Source organism: Sparus aurata, chromosome 13 (genome assembly GCF_900880675.1).
Source record: "Sparus aurata chromosome 13, fSpaAur1.1, whole genome shotgun sequence".
Taxonomy (NCBI): Eukaryota; Metazoa; Chordata; class Actinopteri; order Spariformes; family Sparidae; genus Sparus; species Sparus aurata.
Window position 1 is genome coordinate 5586138 of NC_044199.1, and position 20114 is coordinate 5606251.

At 43.3% G+C, this 20114-nt stretch overlaps 1 protein-coding gene across 2 annotated transcripts; it reads right to left on the reverse strand.

Moving 5' to 3' along the window:
- Positions 1–910: 910 nt before the first annotated feature.
- kcnk4b (potassium channel, subfamily K, member 4b) lies at positions 911–12191 on the reverse strand. 2 transcript variants are annotated; one of them, XM_030437286.1, is made up of 8 exons: positions 11767–12191; positions 10434–10548; positions 9911–10187; positions 4999–5113; positions 4726–4886; positions 4446–4632; positions 2147–2289; positions 911–2058 (listed from the first exon to the last, which is right to left on the reverse strand). In XM_030437286.1, exons 3-8 carry the CDS (start codon positions 10097–10099, stop codon positions 1447–1449), a joined length of 1407 nt encoding a protein of 468 aa, XP_030293146.1. In that variant the 5' UTR covers positions 10100–10187; positions 10434–10548; positions 11767–12191; the 3' UTR covers positions 911–1446. The 2 variants fall into 2 exon arrangements, with proteins under 2 accessions (XP_030293146.1, XP_030293147.1); XM_030437287.1 differs by lacking the exon at positions 11767–12191 and adding an exon at positions 10742–11742.
- Between the last annotated feature and the right edge of the window lie 7923 nt (positions 12192–20114).

Consider the following 20114-nt stretch of genomic DNA (forward strand, 5'->3'; position numbering starts at 1 on the left):
TTAAACATGTATCACAGAATGTACTTAGTTACTTTTAATATCATAATTGAGCACTGAGTACAATTTGCATTCATATCTAAACCTTTCATCTGTATTGTTTGCAGCCAATAAGGCGATCTGATCACAAATGGACCAGTTAAAACTCTTGACACATCGACAGAACGACAAACTTCCGGAGCAGGCGCAGGTTTTTAGAGGTGACCACGACCACAGAGCAGGAACGTGGAGTAATTCATACCGAAGATATGGAGAAACAGAAACATTTGTACTTTTCCTTAAGTATTATTTGAACACCAGATATTTTACATGTAATGTTTCAGTAATGTAACTGTACTCACACTTAAGTACAGTAGCTGACGTATCCTTCATATGTGACTACTTTTCTCTGATTATAACAACCAAAAATATTTTCCAAACATCTCCCCACATCAAAAAGACGTGATGGTCAATGAAAAGACTAGATTTAATTATCTAAAAGACATTTTACCCTGGTTTGATCCTGGAGGAGGCTCATGCTCTCAGCTGCGATGTGACTGATTCTGGAGAAAAGATATTTGAGCTGAGTTATCGAGAATTGTAAGCAGATATATTCCAGTCCATAGATGATTGTCATGATGCTGCCATGGTTACGATAAGTGCGGGACCCATATTGTTGCCAGATGCTGGTTTTCAGTGGCTGGATGATTCCTGTTTGGTCTCTGGAGAAACATTTAAACCCTCCATTGTGATTCGGCTCTCCATTTGGCACCTTAGAAAAGCTGACCTACTTTTTTTTTCATGGAAGAACAGGACGTGTCATCTTTGTGCATTTACTCAATATGTTTGCTCAACAGCTTTTATCATGTTTCTCAGAGAGGCTCATAAGCTTGAACGTCTAAAAAATACTGTGTAAGACACAGTTTTGCTTTCATTTAAAAAAAATCTTTATTACATAGATGCAGTACAGTGGGATTAGTGCATTTGGCCATCAAAATGAAAATATTATGGCTGTACATAGTATTTAAAAAAACTTCTCTTAAATACCAAAACAAAATGTACAAGAGCGTGTTTAGTACCCGTTTAACTGTTGGCAGGATTCAAGAGAAACTGTCTGGGACCAAAGCAACCTCTCCTCATTGGATTAGTAAAAGGCTGGAGACCTCGTGTGGAGAGAGTGGAAGTGCAGTTCTGCCCTCGGACCAACAGAGAGCAGTAACTCCTCAGGAAGAAATGGGAACATTGGCATAAAAATCACAGCATCATATGTGACTGAGGCATACACACTCGCATGCTTAGAGCATTAAATGCAAAACCACCTGTGGGCTAAGGCTTCTGCAGCAGGATTTTAACAAGCAAGTACATGTACACAAATAAAATGCTACACTGAGAAACTCCGCTGAACACGTTTGATATCGCTCGAGTCGATACTTGTGCCAGCTTTTGCAGTGTCTGTATTCAGCTCCCGTCTTAAGGCTTCAGTGGTACATTTGGTAGATTTGGAACTGGTTTTGGGTTTCCGTTGGGTTCCCTCCTGGCCGGGTTGGAGCGGTCCTTTCTAGGGCTTCTGGGTGGAACAGGTCTCCTGTGGCGTCTCCTCTTGTGATGGCGAGAACGTGCAGAGTTGGGTAGCGACGTATCCAGCAGAGGATCCAAGTGTAGTTTACAGCTCTGAGTGTCCGAAGACTCATCGATAAACGCAAGGTTCTCCCCAAAGTAGTCCAGAGGCTGAGACAGGTGGGGGTCTGGAGGAGTCGCCTCCTTTTCAGCCTCTGCTGCTTTCTCCTCAGGCACTCTATCCGTCTGAGTCGCCTGAGAGTCTGATTCTGATCCAGAGCCTGATTCGTTAGAGACGGAGGAAGAGGTGTAAGATTCAGACCCAGTCTGACTCACATTCGGGTCTTCTTTCCCCACAGCCTCCCCATTAGCTGACATGCTGTGACCCTGACTACGAGTGCCGTGGCGGCGCTTTCGCCGACGACGTTTGAAGGGGTCATCGATTTTTCCTGGAATGCGAAAATCCACCGACATATTCTGGATGTTTTGAGTCCAGTCGGTGGCGTGAGCTCGAAGTTCCTCCATCTAAAGGAAGAGGATGAGACCAGAGGTGACGGAGAGGATGTGGCAGAGAGAAGCCGTGATAAAACAGATGTGAGAAAAGAAGAAGTACCTCAGCTCTGGTCTTCTTGGATAAAACCCGGAGCCAGTTACCAATCATCGTCAGGATGGAGGCAAAGTAGGCGAGACCCAGCAAGATCCAGAACCACACCAGAGGCTTGTACCAGTGGTCACTGCCCGCGAGTCCAGAGTCCCCTGTGAAAAGAGCCGAAGACGGAGTTTACAGAAGGAAACGCAGCACATCCATCCATCCATCCATCTATACTTCCATCCAACCATCCATCCATCCTTCCATCCATCCATCCATCCATCCTTCCAACCATCCATCCATCCATCCTTCCATCCATCCATCCATCCATCCTTCCAACCATCCATCCATCCTTCCTTCCATCCATCCATCCATCCATCCATCCATCCATCCATCATCCTTCCATCCATCCATCCATCCATCCATCTATCCAACCATTCAACCATCCATCCATCCATCCATCCATCCATCCTTCCATCCAACCATCCATCCTTCCATCCATCCATCCATCCATCCATCCATCCATCCATCCATCCAACCATCCATCCATCCATCCTTCCAACCATCCATCCATCCTTCCTTCCAACCATCCATCCATCCTTCCAACCACCCATCCATCCATCCATCCATCTATCCAACCATCCATCCATCCATCCATCCATCCATCCATCCTTCCATCCTTCCAACCATCCATCCATCCATCCTTCCTTCCATCCTTCCATCCATCCATTTACCCATCTTCCATCTATCCATCCATCCATCCATCTACCCATCCCTCCATCCATCCATCATCTTTCTGTGGAGAAAACACACATTTAGCAGGTATTACATAGCAGAGTAGATGATCAATAATTCATCTGTTATAAGAAAGAAAACCCTGAATAATTGATGAGGTGAATGAAAATTGTCCGTGCTAAGTGAACTTGATGCATCACAGATGACAGGAATATTCATGAATGACTGATTAAGTCATACGAGCAGAGTGATGCTTTCATAGAACAAGTTAAAAAAATATGTAAAAGCAAGCGAAAATCAAAATGTAACAAATTAGACGGCAGTGAAAACAACGTTTCTGCTCCGGCTGCTGTCAGCAAACAGGGAAATGTTCTGAGGAAATGATTATTGAGCTGTGTAATGAAGCAAGATGACATGAAATAATGTTCAGCAAGACCTCCTTCATGTATTATTCTCAACTTTGAATTCTCTGAATGTAGAATTAGTTGACAATGTTTCGGGGCTCCTGGTAAAGCCAGGAGATGTCCTCTTCCATCCTCTGGTCACCGTTTACAGACAGATTAGCAACATTTGATACAATACTGGAGTTGGATTTGAGAGTGAACCACTCTATAATCTAAAATATATATGCAGCATATAAATGCACATAAAGGTAGTATAAAGCTAAATTCCTGCACGATGACAGTCGATGGTCTCTAACAGTGTCCTGACATGAACCTCTCCCTGAAACACTACATTTACTGGAGTCTAAATATAATTTGTTCTTGTTATATATTCAGGACATTTCCCTGCTTCTAACCTTAACCCTAAGGGAAACACTGCACTTTCTATTGAACTCCATTTGTCATCCTTAGTTACTTACAGATTATGATTTTTGCTTCCAAAACTTGTGACAAGCTTACATGATGCGATATTATTGAGGTAAACAAGAAGAACAGCTTCAGCTCTAAACCAATCAGTCAAATTATCAATGATAATAAATAAGCCTTTAGTAAGATCATGAGTAGGGGTGTACCAAAATATCGATACTACGATATATCACGATATTTTGTATTGAGGTACGTCATCGATACACTGGCGCCAAAATCAATATTTAATAAGATTCAAGTTGCTGTCATCCATGTGAAATTGATTGACAATGTTTTGTAATTCCTGTGAAATGGATTCAGTGCAGTCAATAAATTCTGAATTTCTTCAGTGACACAGATATCGTGATGTATCGTGGATGAAATTTCTTGCAATATATCGATTATCGCAGAATCGCTGTATCGTGATATTATCGTTACAATGGGCAAAACATTGTGATAGTATCGTATCGTGAGGTACCTGGTGATACCCAGCCCTAATAATGAATAGGCTACACTTTTGCTTTACTCAAAGGATCTGGAACCATCTCAACACCCACAGAGATCACTCTGCCATATTGTGATACCTCGAGGTTTGAACACCAGAGTCCTCAGCAATGGAGCGTTGGAAAGTATGAATACACAGCATGTTGGAATGGGAACATAGTTTTGAATCTAAACATCATAATCATAATAATATCCATTTGGGGGCCCGTCTGTCAGGAAGATGAACTGTTGTATACCTGCAACGTAGTCTCCAAATCCCACCGTTGTCAGGGTGATGACTACAAAGTAGGCCGACTCCAGAAGAGTCCACTTCTCCACCTCTTGGAAGACGAAGATGGGCACGGCAACAAAGAGCACGCAGCCCAGCAGGATGGACAGGACGGCGGAGATCACCCGCACAATCGTCGGACTAACTCGCCATTTCTGTCAGCAGAGTGAAACAAGGTAGTCGGGGGGGTGAGACGAATAGAGAGAACGTACAGGAGAAAAGACTGAATGCTCTGTTAAGGGTCTGACCAGGAAGAGCATCTCTATTTTGGCTACAGTTTTCCTCAGTCCAGTACCCAGGTGGTCTCCGACTCCAGCGAGCAGGATACCAAACAGCGGGATTCCCACCAGCGCGTAGAAAATGCAGAACAGCTGCCCGCCTTCTGTTTTGGGGGAGATGTTTCCAAAACCTGTACGATGCGAGGTCAGAGGAGGAGGAGACACAGCATGTTAAAAAAAAAGCTCAGATTCAAGTCACAAATACTCCATCAGAATTTATTGATGGTTCTGGTGGACACCCACCGATTGTTGTGATGATTGTCCCTGAGAAAAAAAAGGCACTGGCCAGATCCCATTGGCTGACGAAGGTGAGGTTGCTGCTGGGATCCACACCTGCACTGACGGCCTCCACCACTTCCTGGGATGGGACAGTGGAGAAGAACAGGAGTTAAGTGGTTGAGTTTAAGAAATAGTTCAATAATTGACGATAAAGATCTATCGATTAATTCAGTTGCATTAAGTGATTCTATCATTTGATGAGCCTGAGATTCTTTTTATTGTCCAATTAAATATCTGTTTATCACTTGACAAATCAGCTGCAGGGCTTTAAGTGTTCCACAGTAAATGCTGTGTTGTAGAAAATGCGTTGTCACTGCATCAGCAGTCAGCGACAAAGAAGCGACCTGTGATCTATAACTGTGTCGGCTCCGTTCTGTCCAGAGTTTATCGAACCGCTGCCAGTACAGATAATCTAATCTCCTCATCTAATTATCTGTTTTGTTGTCTGTTGCTCCTTGAGGACGTTTGTTAACTCTGAATTTAAAACTGACTATGATGAAGCTGTGATTAAATAAAGACCCTGTTATGACTTCTAATAAGTTATGTTAAGTTATGATCGCTGCATCTGTTGGTCCCAACTCATTTGGGAAAACTGATTCATTGCTTTTATATTAGTTATTTTACTTTGAAATAACTTAAGTTTTAAATTCATTGGGTCTATTCACATATTTACACAATATTAGGTTGATAATAAAAGAGAAATTCATCACTACATCAGGATTTTCATCATGATCCACATCAAATTGTCCTCGCCAGATTTCTTTTCAACCAAATCCATGCAGCAATATTCCCTAAGAAATTAACAAAGATGTTGACAACGCCCTATCCCGTAAGTGACAAACAAAATCCTGGATCAGCACCAAAAGTTAATGGGGTCTAATCTGGGCCAAGAGCCATCTCCCATCCAGGTTTTGTGGAAGTCTGTGTAGTAGTTTTTGTGTAATCCTGCCTACAAACCAACAAACCAACAAACACAGGCGAAGACATAACCACCTCGGCAGAGGTAATAATCATTGACTTGTACCGGGTGGGACCAGGTGGCCACAGTGACTATAACAACAGGTAAATACTTTGAGAAACTGGGCTTTTGTTTTGAGACTAGAACGACTTGTGTCTCTTCAACTGGCACATGTTAACTTGAAGGAATTCAGGGTCGAAGGGTGAATTGTGAGGTCAGTCATGCTGTCTGTCCACCACAGCAGGAAACGTGTCTGAAGTATTTAGATCAAAAATAAATAAAAACTGTCTCACATTCAACTCTGTTAGACTGTTTAGCTGAATTTAAATCCTGTAATATTATCTAACAGAGGGGATTATGCTGACACAGCTGACTGTGCGACTCTGACGACTGGTTAGACCACAAACACCTGCACACCTGCACACCTGCCGTGTCACAGTCATCACAACATGTACTACCAGCAGACGCAGGATAATCCGCGGTACAAGAGTGCCGCGTGACATCTCACTTCACTGAAGTTGAAAACACATTGTAGTCGGACGGGACTCGAGTCTTTTGAAGATCTGTTGACACATCAGCTGACGGCGGTTCTGTGGAAACCTGAGACACAATGCTGCTCGTCGAAGAACATCGTGAGAAGAACAGCTGTTCCCTCATGAGCGACATGACTTCAGCTCTTATATAAGCTGTCAGTAGATGCACATGTGCTCAGGTTTTTATAAGTACGCTATAATGACGGCTCATCTAAACTATTCTAATAATCTTTCCAACAGCACCTAACAATAGATACAATCAAATCACAGGGTGCTTATTTATTGACTTTATTTATTAAGTTTGTTTTTAGGACGCCAACAGATTCTTTATGTTATCTTCTTTTCTCAAAGATGAATATTTAATCATCCCTATTGTTGCTTTTATCTATGGAGCCCCAAAGTGTTTTTTATTTGGTGAAATAATTTTAGAAGTGATGAATATCTTATTATTATATGCTGTTTAATATTCTTTTATCAAGTTTGTAATATGCCTAAAAATTTAGCTGAATTTATTCCAATATAGCATCTTTTTTATTTTATTATGTCACTTTTCATGACAGTGGTTTCGTCACTTTTTTCACATTTACGTTAGCTCCCGTTAGCTAGAGCGACAAGAACGGCACTCTGAATCAGCTAGTTTTAGCTCCGTTACAGAAGCTAACATCTTATTTAATCTATTTAGCTTAACAAGACAAGCTAATGGCGTTTATCTACCCGGCTCTGGCAGGTTGGGAGCTTATCTAGTCTGACCAACGAGAGCGAGCTAACACTGATAATCTGGCCCTTATTCTGAATAATATAATAATGATCTAAACTCACGCACCGGCTTCGCTAGTTAACTAGCTAGGTTAGCATGTGCAGCCTCGTTAAGTTTAGGCTGTGTTGGTTTACAGCTGCAGCCGCTTGATTAAGAATAGCTTCAGGTTGTTTTGTTTCTCTCGCTAACAGGAGCTAACTGGCTTTATTTGTTTGTCACTTGGTAGGCTAGACAACATTAACTGGAAGTTTAGAGGGCAATGATTTTCACCACCGTCATGGAAAGTTACATTAGAAAATCAATCTTGACCTGAATTTGGAAAATTGTGAAATAAAAACCCAATTTTAATCAGATATTTTGGAAAAAAAACATCATTATTAATGAACAGAGTTGTTCTCTGAAGGATTATTTTTGACATTTTTCATTCATCTATATATTTCAGCTAATTTTCTAATATCAAAAAATGTGTTCATGTGATTATTTCATAAAATCTATTATATTTTTTTAGATCTTGAACACGTAAGGGTTCCATATCCGAGCACTGCTAATATTATGAAGCGTAATGCATGTGTCCTCGTTAGCCTTTCAGTCTTCTCATTCAATCAGCACAGGATGCACGACAGGCCGCACCATTTGCTTCTGTCACGTCCTTCAGCCCCTTTAACCTTTTTGCAAATGTCCACCGCTGCATCTTTAGATCGCTTTCCAGGCTAAAACCGTAATTTACAACTGTCATTCTGGAGCGAGGACAAACATCTTGGGATCACGGCACCTCTGCCAACTAGCCTCGTAACGCTTGACCTGCGAACGGATCAGCTTTCATGTTTTTGCACACACACACACACACTAGACGAGACTAGACCCTTCCTTACATAGCTGCCCTGACCACACCTGTTCTCCGGTCAAAAGTTCTGCTGAACCGCTCCACCGGGTCACAGAGGGCGCAAACTGTCTGATGCCAAACACCGTACAAAATCTTACGGGTCACCCTGACGACCCACAGAACCGACTGGATATAAGTTGTACTGTCCGAGTCAAACAACATCCCATCGATTATAAAACACGATGCAGAGTCTGTTTGATATCTGTCAGACGCCGGGCCAAATGATATTTTTAGCTACGAGAGGTGGTCAGTCTGTAATCTCCAGATGCTCTCGGGAGTTTGTTTATATGTAAACAACAACCTGTGGTTTGGTTGCTGAGACTCTGTAAGCTGTCAGACAGAAGTAGAAGTGAACACAACTATAATATTAAAGAATATAGAAGAATATCAATCTATTATCTATAACCGTCTATCCTTTGGACTGTCACAGGTGAGGTGGATTGTTGTTGTTGTTTGTGATGCGGATGGTGATGGTGGCGTCGTCTGCGTACATGACAACCGGGTTCTCTTGATGTTTCGGAGTACGGTCGTGGGTCTACAGCTGGAACCAGAGGCAGTCGAGCGTGTGCTGATCTGAACTGTCTGGGGTCTGCTTGTGAGGAAGTCCAATATCCAATTGCAGAGTTCAATTTCAAGCGAAGAGTGTTTATGTTTTGTAATCGATGTGTGACGACCGAGTGGAGGGCAGTGGATGTGGCATCCTCTGTGCATACCGGTAAGAGTCCATGCTAGCTTTCTTTAATGTGCTCGGAAACACAGCAGACTTTTTAGAGATGGGAACAAAGGTGAAGTAATTTTCTCCTGTGACAGTGGACTGTTAAATCGTCAGCTGTTAGTTGTAGCTGACATGTTTTAAGAGACGTAATCAGGCTCCGTACGTTAACTCATATTCACACTCGTGGTGATTTTCCTTGCATCGCTGTGGAGAGTGACACTGAGTGCACCTGACAGCTGATGCTTTGTTGAGAGGATCAAAGCATGCATAGAATATGTTAAGCTCATCTGGCAGCGTGGCCACACACATGATGGACGCTCTCTGCTTTTTGTAGCTGGTGATGTTCTGGATTGCCTGCCACATATTTTTAGTTTTGAGGTCTCTCTCTCTCCTCTTCAGTCCTGCCTGATGTCTCCGCTTTGCATCCTCGAGGCCAAATTTGTGTCTCAATCAGCTTGAATCTAATTTTCACATATTACTTTCATGTCATTTCGACTTTTTGAGGCGGCCTTTAATCTTGAAAGTCATCTATAAATCAAACATCTGTCACATGTAGCATTATGATCAGTCACACGCTGTGCTAAGTTTCATTTCAAGTTGTTGATCTAGTGGTCTGGACCTTAAAAGGGCCCCTAAATAAGAACTATTGGGTCACATGATCATTTCTGAGATAAAATAAATATGTTATATATAATAATACCCAGTCAGGCCAGTAAAAGGCAAAAAGGAAAATCACCGCTCGGCATCACAAACAGACAATACTTAATTTGAAGGAGTCACAATCCAGAAGAGGTGACAATCTGCTTTAGGTTACACAAAACTGACATAAGTTGGTTGTGATGTGCCACCAGGACGCTCAACATCATTTATAGTCTCTGAATTGAAGAGGAAGAGGCACCAGACGCCACCCACCCACTGGAAAACTGCAAGAACAGAGGGGAGGAGGTGCTCAGCTCAGAGACTACACCTCAGCAAGCCGCCTGTTTATCTGTCAAAACACAAAGCCAGGCAGTGATTTTCTCCACCGTACCTCTATTAGATCCTGCAGGTTGTCGGGGCCGACACACGTGAAGTTCATCAAGAAGTCTCTGCGGGCGTCCTGCAGCTGCATGTGCTTGCCTTCCTCTCGCGGAGCCTCCAGGGCGCGGAACACCACGGCTCCCAGCACCAAGTACAGAAGCACCCCGGTGAGGATGGCGAGCAAGGTGGAGCAGCGCATGGCGACACCTCCACCGATTCCAAACGAAGACTGCTGTTGCTCTTTGCCAGCCTCGGCGCTGGCGTGGCCCGAATCCCAGCTCCTGCAGCTGAAAACATCAGCAACCACACAGACACGAGGGGGGTTTCACACTGACCGCTGCACACAGGCCGGCAGCAGTCTGACTATTAGCTGCACATGAGGCATTAAATGGATTCAAGCCTCACCACACGGCAGACACACAGTCAGTGCAACATCTCTGATAAAACGGCCTGACATTCGAACAGAGATGATCGCAGGTGTAGCTATCAAACAGAAACGGTCCACGTTATAAACCGACAGATGATGAGCTCACCTGCGAGTCCGTTTTATCTTCTTCCAGTCCTTCTTCTCCCCGGGCTGGAGGATTTTGTCCCTGGATCCGTAGCCACTGGGGAGCCCGTCCACCTCACACTCTGAAGGAGGGGACACTGGACAGAACCAGACACACACACATTTTCATATGCTGTTTACGATCCAATGCACTCACGTCAATAAGTCAAGAACAACAAGTGCACTTCCCCCCCCCCCGAAAAACACAAAAGCTGTCTGCAGTGAGGACGAGCCTCGACGAGAGCATCTACAACGACGCCTCAGTGTAGATGAAGATTTGAGTGCAGATACCTTGAAAAAAGCAGCAGATGAGAACCTCAGAGAGCTCCAGTCATTTCTGCAAGTGTTGAAGAGGCTTCGGTGTGCTGCTGATGATGATGATGCCGTTCATCGACGGCTCGAAAACCAAGAAGGCATTCTCATTTCAAAGTGAAACTGGAGCCAAGGCTCTGCACTCTGATGCGCCTTTACCTTGTTAAAGCGATGGAGTTGAGAAACTGATAGATGTGTCGGACACTCCCTTTGTTTTCCGGAAGTTTCAGAAACGATTTAAGAGGGAAGGATTTGATCATTTGGACCGGCGGGCCTGACACTTCCAACTTCAGTCTGCATCACTAGACTGCAGGCCGGATTAAAAATGTATAAAAACAGAGAGAGGGGAACAAGCTCCTCGCTCCTAAAGTTCGGTGACTGCAGCTCTTTTTCGTCAGCAGGTCCGTTGGTCTCCATCCAAAATTAGAGCAATAAACTGTCGCACGGTGACAGCGAAATATACACTCGCTCCCCCGAACAGTTTTACAGCTGCTGAGAATACACAAAGACACTGTCCACTTACGAAATTGGACACAATGCAGCAGAAATATAAAAACTCGTACCTGGATCAAGATTACTTTAAATGCCTGCTTCTTACATATAGTTCATGCATTTGTACAACACATGTGTGACGGTCCACGTGGGTCACAAATGTACTGGGATGGTTCATGAATTATGGAGACACAGTGAGCACATTAAACACAAGTGACCGTTTAAAAATGCTCTTTCAACATTTACCAACACGTACCAAGCGAGATGCATGACACTGAAACATCTACTATGCAGGTTGTCAGCTGTGCACCTTCCTCAGATTTGCAAACACAGAATGCCAGACAGATCACACACAACTAGACAAATGGACATTGTAATATGGCTTGCATTAAGTGCCGACAGCGCTGCTGCTGCTTCCAACAGCCGTAGTGATCCCATTTTATTACCACTTAGAGTCCCTCAGGGTCCGTAAAGATGCACGGTACCAGACGGTCCCGCCCGCGTGTTCTTACCTCAAAATGAAGGCTCATAGGAATCCAGAGTACCAGTCGCCTCATGCAGAGCGTTTCATGGGTTCAGGCAGCCGCATACAGGGAGGTGTGTGTGTGTGTGTGTGTGTGTGTGTGTGAGGAGGGAGGCTGTTGCTGAGCCCACAAACGAAAAAGATACTCAATCAAACTGACTTTATATAGAGAGAGTGAGAGAGTGAATTAAAGAGACAGAGAGGGAGAGAGAGAGAGAGGGAGAGCCGTGATGATGATTGGGAAGATTTTAGGATTTCTTTTCCTCGGCTTCCTGTTTTTTCACGTCAGTTTGTTCTCCGTGTTCCACTATTCCCACACTTTCCTCCAGTGAATCTGTGTTAGAGCGACGTGCAGCAGCGGTGACGGCTGCAGTCATGTCTCTGCACGCTGCCAATATCTTTATGAGATCAATGTCGGAGAGATTCACAGAGGTCCGATTGGTGTTTCACTGCCGAGTCCGCAGGGGGGGAAGCCAGCTCAGCCCTCCTTCACCCTCCTCTCACCATCCCATCTTCTTCTTGACAGAACTGCTGCTGCTCTCTTCCCCCCCCCGTGTGTCTGTGTGTGTGTGTGTGTGTGTGTGTACAAGGGTTAGGATAAGGTTTCTCAGGCAAATCCAGGACACTGAAGTGGACTCTCAGATGTTTCCCCCTCACACATCAACCGGTTCACGTCAGGGCATTTATTTTTTCTGATTCCTGGTTTCATATGTTAAAGCTTCTATGAATGAGATGTCGGACGGCAACATGGCAGCAGTCAACGACGTGCTATATAAAGATGTTGTGGAGTGATGGCGTCCTGACCGCTATGCGTGTTTACATCCGAGCTTCTGCGCTATTTGCTTTGGTAGTCGGAGCTGGATTTGCTTTCCGTGATGTGTAAGTGAGTGACACGTCTGCTGTCAGTGGCGACCAGCTGGAGACGGCACGATAGCGTACTTTGTCTGTTTGTTCTGCAGATGGTGCAATCACTAATGTTGCTAAATGTTGCATATAGCAACTTTAAAGTAAAGCTCACGCCAAAAAGCAACCAAGGCTTTATTTGTGATTGAATATGAGTCAAACCTTTGTGTAAATGCATAATTACGACAAAAGAGGCACTTTTAAGATTTACCGTAGTTTTGTTTTCGGGCAAGCTAATTTTCAATGGAGTGCTACGAGCACTTTTACGCTAGCATCAAAATCGCTATTTTTTAAACAGTAAGAAGGCTCGACACAACATGAAACTTTGCTCGTAGTATCACCAGGGTCTCTACACATGAACACGAGCATTGAGAACATTGTTTGTGTATACAGAGTTTACTAAAAAGAAGGTTTTTGGACAACTCACATTAGCAGTAGCACCTCCGGCGCGCCACCATCATGGCAGGCAAAAAGTGTCGGTCCCAGAGTGCGACCTAACAGGTAGGAGGTCCTCCATTACTTTCCTGCCTGTTAGGTCTCACTTGGGGATCGACACTTTTTGTCTGCCATGACGGCAGCGCGCCAGAGATCCAGCTCCAACGGTGAGTAGTTCAAAAACCTTCTTTTTGGTAAACTCTGCGTACACAAACAATGTTCTCAGTGCTCGTGTTCATGTGTAGAGACCCTGGTGATTCTACGAGCAAAGTTTCATTTTGTGTCGAGCCTTCTTAGAGATTTTGATGCTAGCCTAAAAGTTCCCGTAGCACTCCCATTGAAAATTAGCTTGCCCGAAAACGAAACTACGGTAAATCTTAAAAGTGCCTCTTTCGTCGTAGAAGGTTTGACTCATATTCAATCACAAATAAAGCCTTGGTTGCTTGTCAGAGTAATTATGATTAGCCTCTAGTTACTGTGTAATGTTATAGTCAGCCTAACTGTACAATAGTGTAGTTTTTAAATCTGCAGGGTGCTAATGCTAACGGTTGCCTGAGGCTGCACTGTGCTTTTTGAGCTGGTATCAGCGGGGTCAGCCCAGTGGTCCCACATTTCTAGGACATTTTCTGAGGAAATGTGGTAACATAGGGCCTAATTTTGGAAAAAAAATCTTGAAAGGAATGTGGGAACATAGGCACGCTCCCGTATCAGCATGCTAACATACTCAGATGCTCGTAAAAGCGATGCTAACATGCTAATACAACAGAAGTAGGCCTGTAGTGTTCTTCTGTACAGCTTCTTAGGTTAGCATGTTAGCATCCCATTTTTCGAGTGATGGACGTGGTCATTCCTAGCTAGCTTCTCTACTTTGTGCTAGCTATGTTGCTTGCATAGACCATATTCAAACAGCGGCCATTTTCCTCTGACATCACGCTCATGGTGGAAGTCTCAGTGTAGCACCTCTGTGTTACAGGATGCAAGTTGTATGAATGCAGGCAAATCTGACAAACTGTTTCATTTCACTACTTCCTGACTGATCAGCAGCTGTAAAGACAACCGAGTGCTGTAAATGAGTCCTAAAACCCAGAAGACAGTTAGCATTTTTGCTTTTACAGTTCCCCTTGTCTCAAAGTCAGTGAGTTTTCGGTTGATTGCCTGAAATTGCAAGAAGAACCTGGGTTCCAGACCCGGCTGGGGCGGCGCCTTTCTGTGCGGACCTTGCATTGTAGACTGCGTGGGGTTTTCTCCAGGTACTCCGGCTTCCACCCACAATCCAAAGACATGCAGAAGTGGTCAGGGAAGTTAAACGTAATCGTAAACGTAATCAAATCGCAAACTATTCTATGTTTAGTAAATGTATAATAAGATGCTATTTGTGTCGAGGTAATCAGGGTGATGCTGAACAAAAATCCTTGTTAATATTTGACAAACTTCACCACGTTTGTACGACTTGTAAGGCAGAACACAGCGGTGTAACATCAGCTCAACGTTTGAGCTTCCCAACCCGGATGTGAAGTCAAAGGAAAATGGCCGCCATGTGGATACAGTCCAGGTAATAATTAATGTTAATTGTTGTTGCTATTTTCCTTCTTATCTTTGGGAATGCAGCACAGCACTGAAACAAGCAAACCACACAAATGGGAACAGCTGTAAAAACTCGAGGCTGAATCATATTTTTAAAGAAATTGAGGTAACAAACAGGCGGCGCAGTCGCATGAATAAGATTATAAAGCCAAGCTGGCGAATATCCAAGATGTTGCTCAGTTAGAGACGAACATCGCTGCGTGAAGAGATCAGATATATCCGTCTGTTACTCAGCTCGACAGTTTAAAGTAAAGCACCAACAGGCCACTTAATACAGAGCAGCCAAAGCACTAATCTGTGTAATCAATCAGGAGAATGACAGATTTTAATGACTGCTTCTGTGTGTGTCGGTGTCGTCCACCACAAAGAAGATCGGAGTTATATTCTACAGCTGCTGGGCGGGTTTGGAGTTTGGATGACGGTATTCAATCAATAATCATTCCGGCAACGCTCAGCATCCTAATCAGGAGTGGAAAGTAACAAATTATTAGTCACAGCTTCAGGGGCCGGGCTGTCTGTTTGGGCATGAACATAAATGGTTACGTACGTGCCGCGGATGCCGCGTTTAATCCTCTTACAGTGACCTTGTACTGTTACTCGTACCGGCTCAAATTCCAAGTCCATGTTTCCTCTCGCAACAATAACTCAGCTCATCTCGCTTCGGCCTGATATACGGGCCTGACACGCGGCAGCCGCCGCTGAGAGCAACAGAGCAGAAACACAATGTTCAGCTGCGAGGAGAAAACTGGATTCATACATATTGTACGTTTGGCACATTTTAGGACAGTTTAAAGAGCCTGCAGATCAGAAAAGTCCGAACAAACGTGCTGTTTTCAACCCGTGAACCGATTTGAACCGGTTCTGCTGGACGCTGCTGAGTGATGAGTGTGTGCGGCTGTTCTTCTGTGTCACAGCGACTCTTTTTTTTTTTTTTTTTTTTTTTACGACGCCTTTTAAAGCTGTCAACGAAACATCCGAGGTGTCCAGAGGCTGGTTAAATATAGGAAAAAGACTCATCAGACTTTGAGACGAACTGTATGTGATTCGTTGTTCCAGCTGACATCACGACGTCCCCACAAATAATGTCGATGTTTTACTGATGAGTCGTCTGTCGAGTTCTTCTGTGAATCTGCCGTGTCCGTAATTTGCAAAGGATAAAAATCTACGGCAACACCAAAAGGTCACGTGGTAATATGAGTCACATGAAATTCTACATCTCTGTGATTTTTGCGTCGTATTTCTGCCTCCGTGCCGGCGACATTCTTAGCGGAGGCATTATGTTTTTTCGTGTTATCCCTCCGTCCACCTCGTTCTTTGTGGGCGTAAACTCTCAGGAACTGGATTCAAAGAAAGAACTGATTACATTTTGGTGCTCAAAGATCACTGTGACCTCACAAACCACGTCAAGAATTCACGTGCCAATTAAAGAATCTCACAAAAATGTCTAGTTTGATGAATTGATGAAGTGATGACATCAACAGTACGTCATAATGTTCTGCTAAATGTCGTCTTCTGGCCCGTCTAACGTCCATCTCGGGTGTTTTCCTGAAAGCTGTGGTGGTTTTGTGGCTCTTCGGTGCTGCAGGGTTGAACAGACTCTTCTGAACAGCGGGGAGCAGCTGTGGTGTGAGATCGGCCATGTTGATGCTTTAAAAGCGACGAAAGAGCAACAAAAGGTCGTCACGTTCAAGTGCAGCCACAGAGCGCGTTTCACTTGATGGAAATGAGCTGTAAGCGCGGGCACAAAGCGGGGAACTCTACACTTTGTTATAAATGCGGCTAATTGCGTCAGTACATTTCCAGCGCGGGGTCAACTGAGAGCAGTATCTCCGTGTGAACAGGCCTCAGAAGTTCACCTCTCCCTCTCTGGAGGGGCGACGGTGTGATGGACAGCAGCTGGCAGGCTGACAGATAAACAAAGCTGCTCTGTAGCCGACAGCTCGCGTGTTCGCGGCGGTGCTGAACGATGAGGACTACACCGGATAGTCAAATGGACTGGAGTTATATTTGCAGGTATGTTTACATGCCGTTTAAATCTCCAGCTAACCGGCTAACGGATGTTAGCGGTGCACTTTTCCCCAGGTAAATGTTTGTTCGCTCGCTCGTGCAACAAGGTGTGTTTCTACTGATTTAACTGCAGTTTAATTTTTGCAAGATTGATGAAATAATCTTTGTCTGATCAATAGCCAGTGTCAGTCAATGTTAGCGTGACATGTCTGTATTTAGATATTGTTGTTAATTTCAAGCATGATCCAGCGAGCAAACTCAAATAGAATGGATTCTCTCTGTATTTATTTAAAAGACTTAATGTCATTTTATTGTGTTGATTGGACTTTTTTTTTTTTTTTGCACTCTGCCAGCCGATCACTCTTATGCTCCTCTATTGATCAGCACATCTGCAGATCAATCCATCACATCTGACTGGAGGAGATGTTTGACACAAACCTCTGAGAAACACGAGGCTGCGACTTTTTTCTACTCTTATGGGAACCAAAGGATTTCTTTTAAAATAAAAGAAATTATTAATGCATGTTGGACACAATAATTTAATCCTGAAAATTTAATAGTGTAAAACAGAATAATCAAATGTTTTGACTGATGTTATAATATTTTATTTGACACTTTATTAGAGTTAAAAGAGCAAAAATCGTGACTGCGTTTTTGCGTTGAATCTTAAAAGTGCCTTATTATTTCACATTAAGTATTAAGATCGACCTTCAGTTCGCCCTTGTGTAATGTTAGCTTTAGCTTAGCATTAGCCAATATTATAATTACTCTAATATTTAAGATCCGCTCTCGTCTAATGGATGAGGACGGAGAACCACCTCCCCTCTGATCTAAATTTAGATTCTGAATAAAATCCTGCTGTTTACATTTCCACACATTAAGTCAGCGTCATATGCTACTTACACACTTTACATTTCCACTGCGTTATCACATTAGGCATTTAAAAACAAATGACATGTATGTAAATAATATGTCAGGACATTTTATTACATCCAGGTCAAGAAGGCGTTGTTACATTTTACATTACGTATATATTTGCATTTCCAGACAGGTGAAGTGGAACATTTCATTACGATTTAAGGTACGATTACATATTGATGAAATTATTACATTATTATTTGAATAAACTGTATGTGACGGTGTGTAGTGGAACTGAACACACGGATACAAAGAAGGTTTTTTTAATGTCGAGGAATAAAAACACATATATATGTACACATTCACTAAAGAAGTTGATGTATTTAAAAGCATTTGTCAAATGATCGCGTATATTAAATAATGAAATCGAACATGACACATCCGTCTCCATCTTTTCCAGCAAACACCCGGTACTTGATCTCTACTCGCTGAGCTGCAGAATTAGATTTATATTTTCATGCACTCACCAAATAAACCGTTAAACACATTTAGCTCCTTCAATTCAATCTGTGTGAGAGCTGCTGTCTCCCTGAACTCAGCCGGACGGCAGTGAAACAGGTGTGTGATCGCTCCGGCTGCATAAATCACGACACGGTGCAGTGTGTGTGTGTGGAGTCCATGCGATCAAGAGATGATTATTTATTCTGAGGAGAAATAAATGCAGCGATCAACGTTGATCAGAACGCTCTGAGTGAATACAGCGAGGAGGGAGAATACTGCAGGAGAAGCAACATCTTGTAGTTTTCTGCGTCGCTCACACAAAACTTTGCATCCGACTGAATAAATCATCGTCAGAAAACCTCTTCTGATGCTCCATCGGTGGAGAAAACGCTCAAGAATGCAAACATTGCTGCTGTTTCCGCTGAAAAGCTCAATTATTCTGCTTTCCCATCACAGCTCCTGGTCAAAACATGCAAAGACATCTAAGAAATAAACCTTAGATTTCTTACTTCTTGCAGGTCGATGGCTTCAATTCCAGGTGTCCTTTTTTAATAAAGATAAATTAATAAGGGTCCAGAAAAACAGAAGATCTGATCTGAGGAGGGACAAACATCTGAGAAGACGCTCAAGTTGATTGATAATAAATGTTCTCCCAATTACAAGTACGGGAAGGTGGTGGTAAACAAAAGACAGGGAGGCAGGGGGGACAGCGGGAACGTGAGGGGGGAGGAGGAGGACCACACTGCTATTACGAGCACTTTATTTTCAATTAAGCCTTCTTGCATCCACTTTCTGGCATTTTTGATGATGCAGGGACTTCTCGGACTGGAAATTGATTGGTTAGCAAACGTCGGCAACTTTGGTTCAATTAATGGCAGACGCACTTTCAACCTGCAGTGAAAGAGAAAACTTCAGAAAAATACATTTTTTCACCCAATGGAGCCGCAGCACAAGTATTCTTGATTCTACACAGTGTAAAGTGGTGGAATCATGTTTTTGAACGTTTAAAGTAATTGCCTGTTAACTTGTTTATTCTATTTACATGTATATTAATAATTCAAAAAGCACACACAATCAATAAGGCTTCAAGAAGAACGCTGGATGTGGTGACGTACGGAGCTCCGACGTGATCAACACTGAATAAGAAAAAAAAGGAAATAACATTGAGGAAAGTGTGTAAATGAACCGATTTGTTGTGAGATAATTCCAGAAATTATTAAACTCAACTCGTTACTGTGACACTTAACCGTCATTTTCTGTTATTATTTACGAGTTAAAGCAGCTGCGAGGAGTTTTCAGGAGTTGATTCTGGCGACCCCTGTGGACAGAAGCGGTATGAGCACCACCGCCGTGTGTCACAAAGATTTCGACTTCGTATGAGGGTTTATTTGTTTGGCAGTCATTTAAAAGACACAACATTCACACTTATAATTATAATATACTTCACACTTTTGTTTCTTTTTTAAACTCCCACTGTTTGTATCTCATTTTGGCTTTAAAGCATCAAAAACTAACATAAAATCGGCAAACTACATAAACGTTTTAGGAAAACAAAGGTTTTTACACCTACGTGAAATGTAATCTTAGCGCTACCATATTCGTACAGTTATAGTGGTAACAGATAGCGGCTGTTGACACCGTTGCCGTGTTCCGATATCCATACTTCCCGTACTCACTATACTTAGTTTGAGTACTTGGGGTGTTCCGATATTGATCGCGGCGAAAAGAAGTGTACTTAAAGGACCCGGATGTTGCCCTCATAACGGCAAAAACGTTGAGTGTGCAACGATGTACACTTTACGCACTCAACGGCCGCCATCTTGTCTACGTAGCGGAAGAAGCGGAGCCAGGCAGAGGTGCTCAGCACAGATTTTTTTTTTAAAATAGCTACCGAGACAACAGCGCCTGCAGCGGAGCCATATTGCAGGATTGTAGGACTGTAATTGTTAAAAAGTAAAGTCGTAGATGTCTTTTGTTCACCGTTCAAAGCGGGATGTTTTTGGCAGGTGATGAGCCGCGGCGGCTGTCGCTGTCGTAATTTCCGGTAAG

Bases quoted from the DNA above. Each gene is read 5' to 3' on its own strand.
- kcnk4b (XM_030437286.1), bottom strand. From the start codon at position 10,099: ATGCGCTGCTCCACCTTGCTCGCCATCCTCACCGGGGTGCTTCTGTAC. The intron at 5,114-9,910 runs GTACGGTGGAGA...GTCCCATCCCAG, and splicing joins ACCTGCAGGATCTAATAGAG to GAAGTGGTGGAGGCCGTCAG. The intron at 4,887-4,998 runs GTGGGTGTCCAC...CGCATCGTACAG, and splicing joins GACAATCATCACAACAATCG to GTTTTGGAAACATCTCCCCC.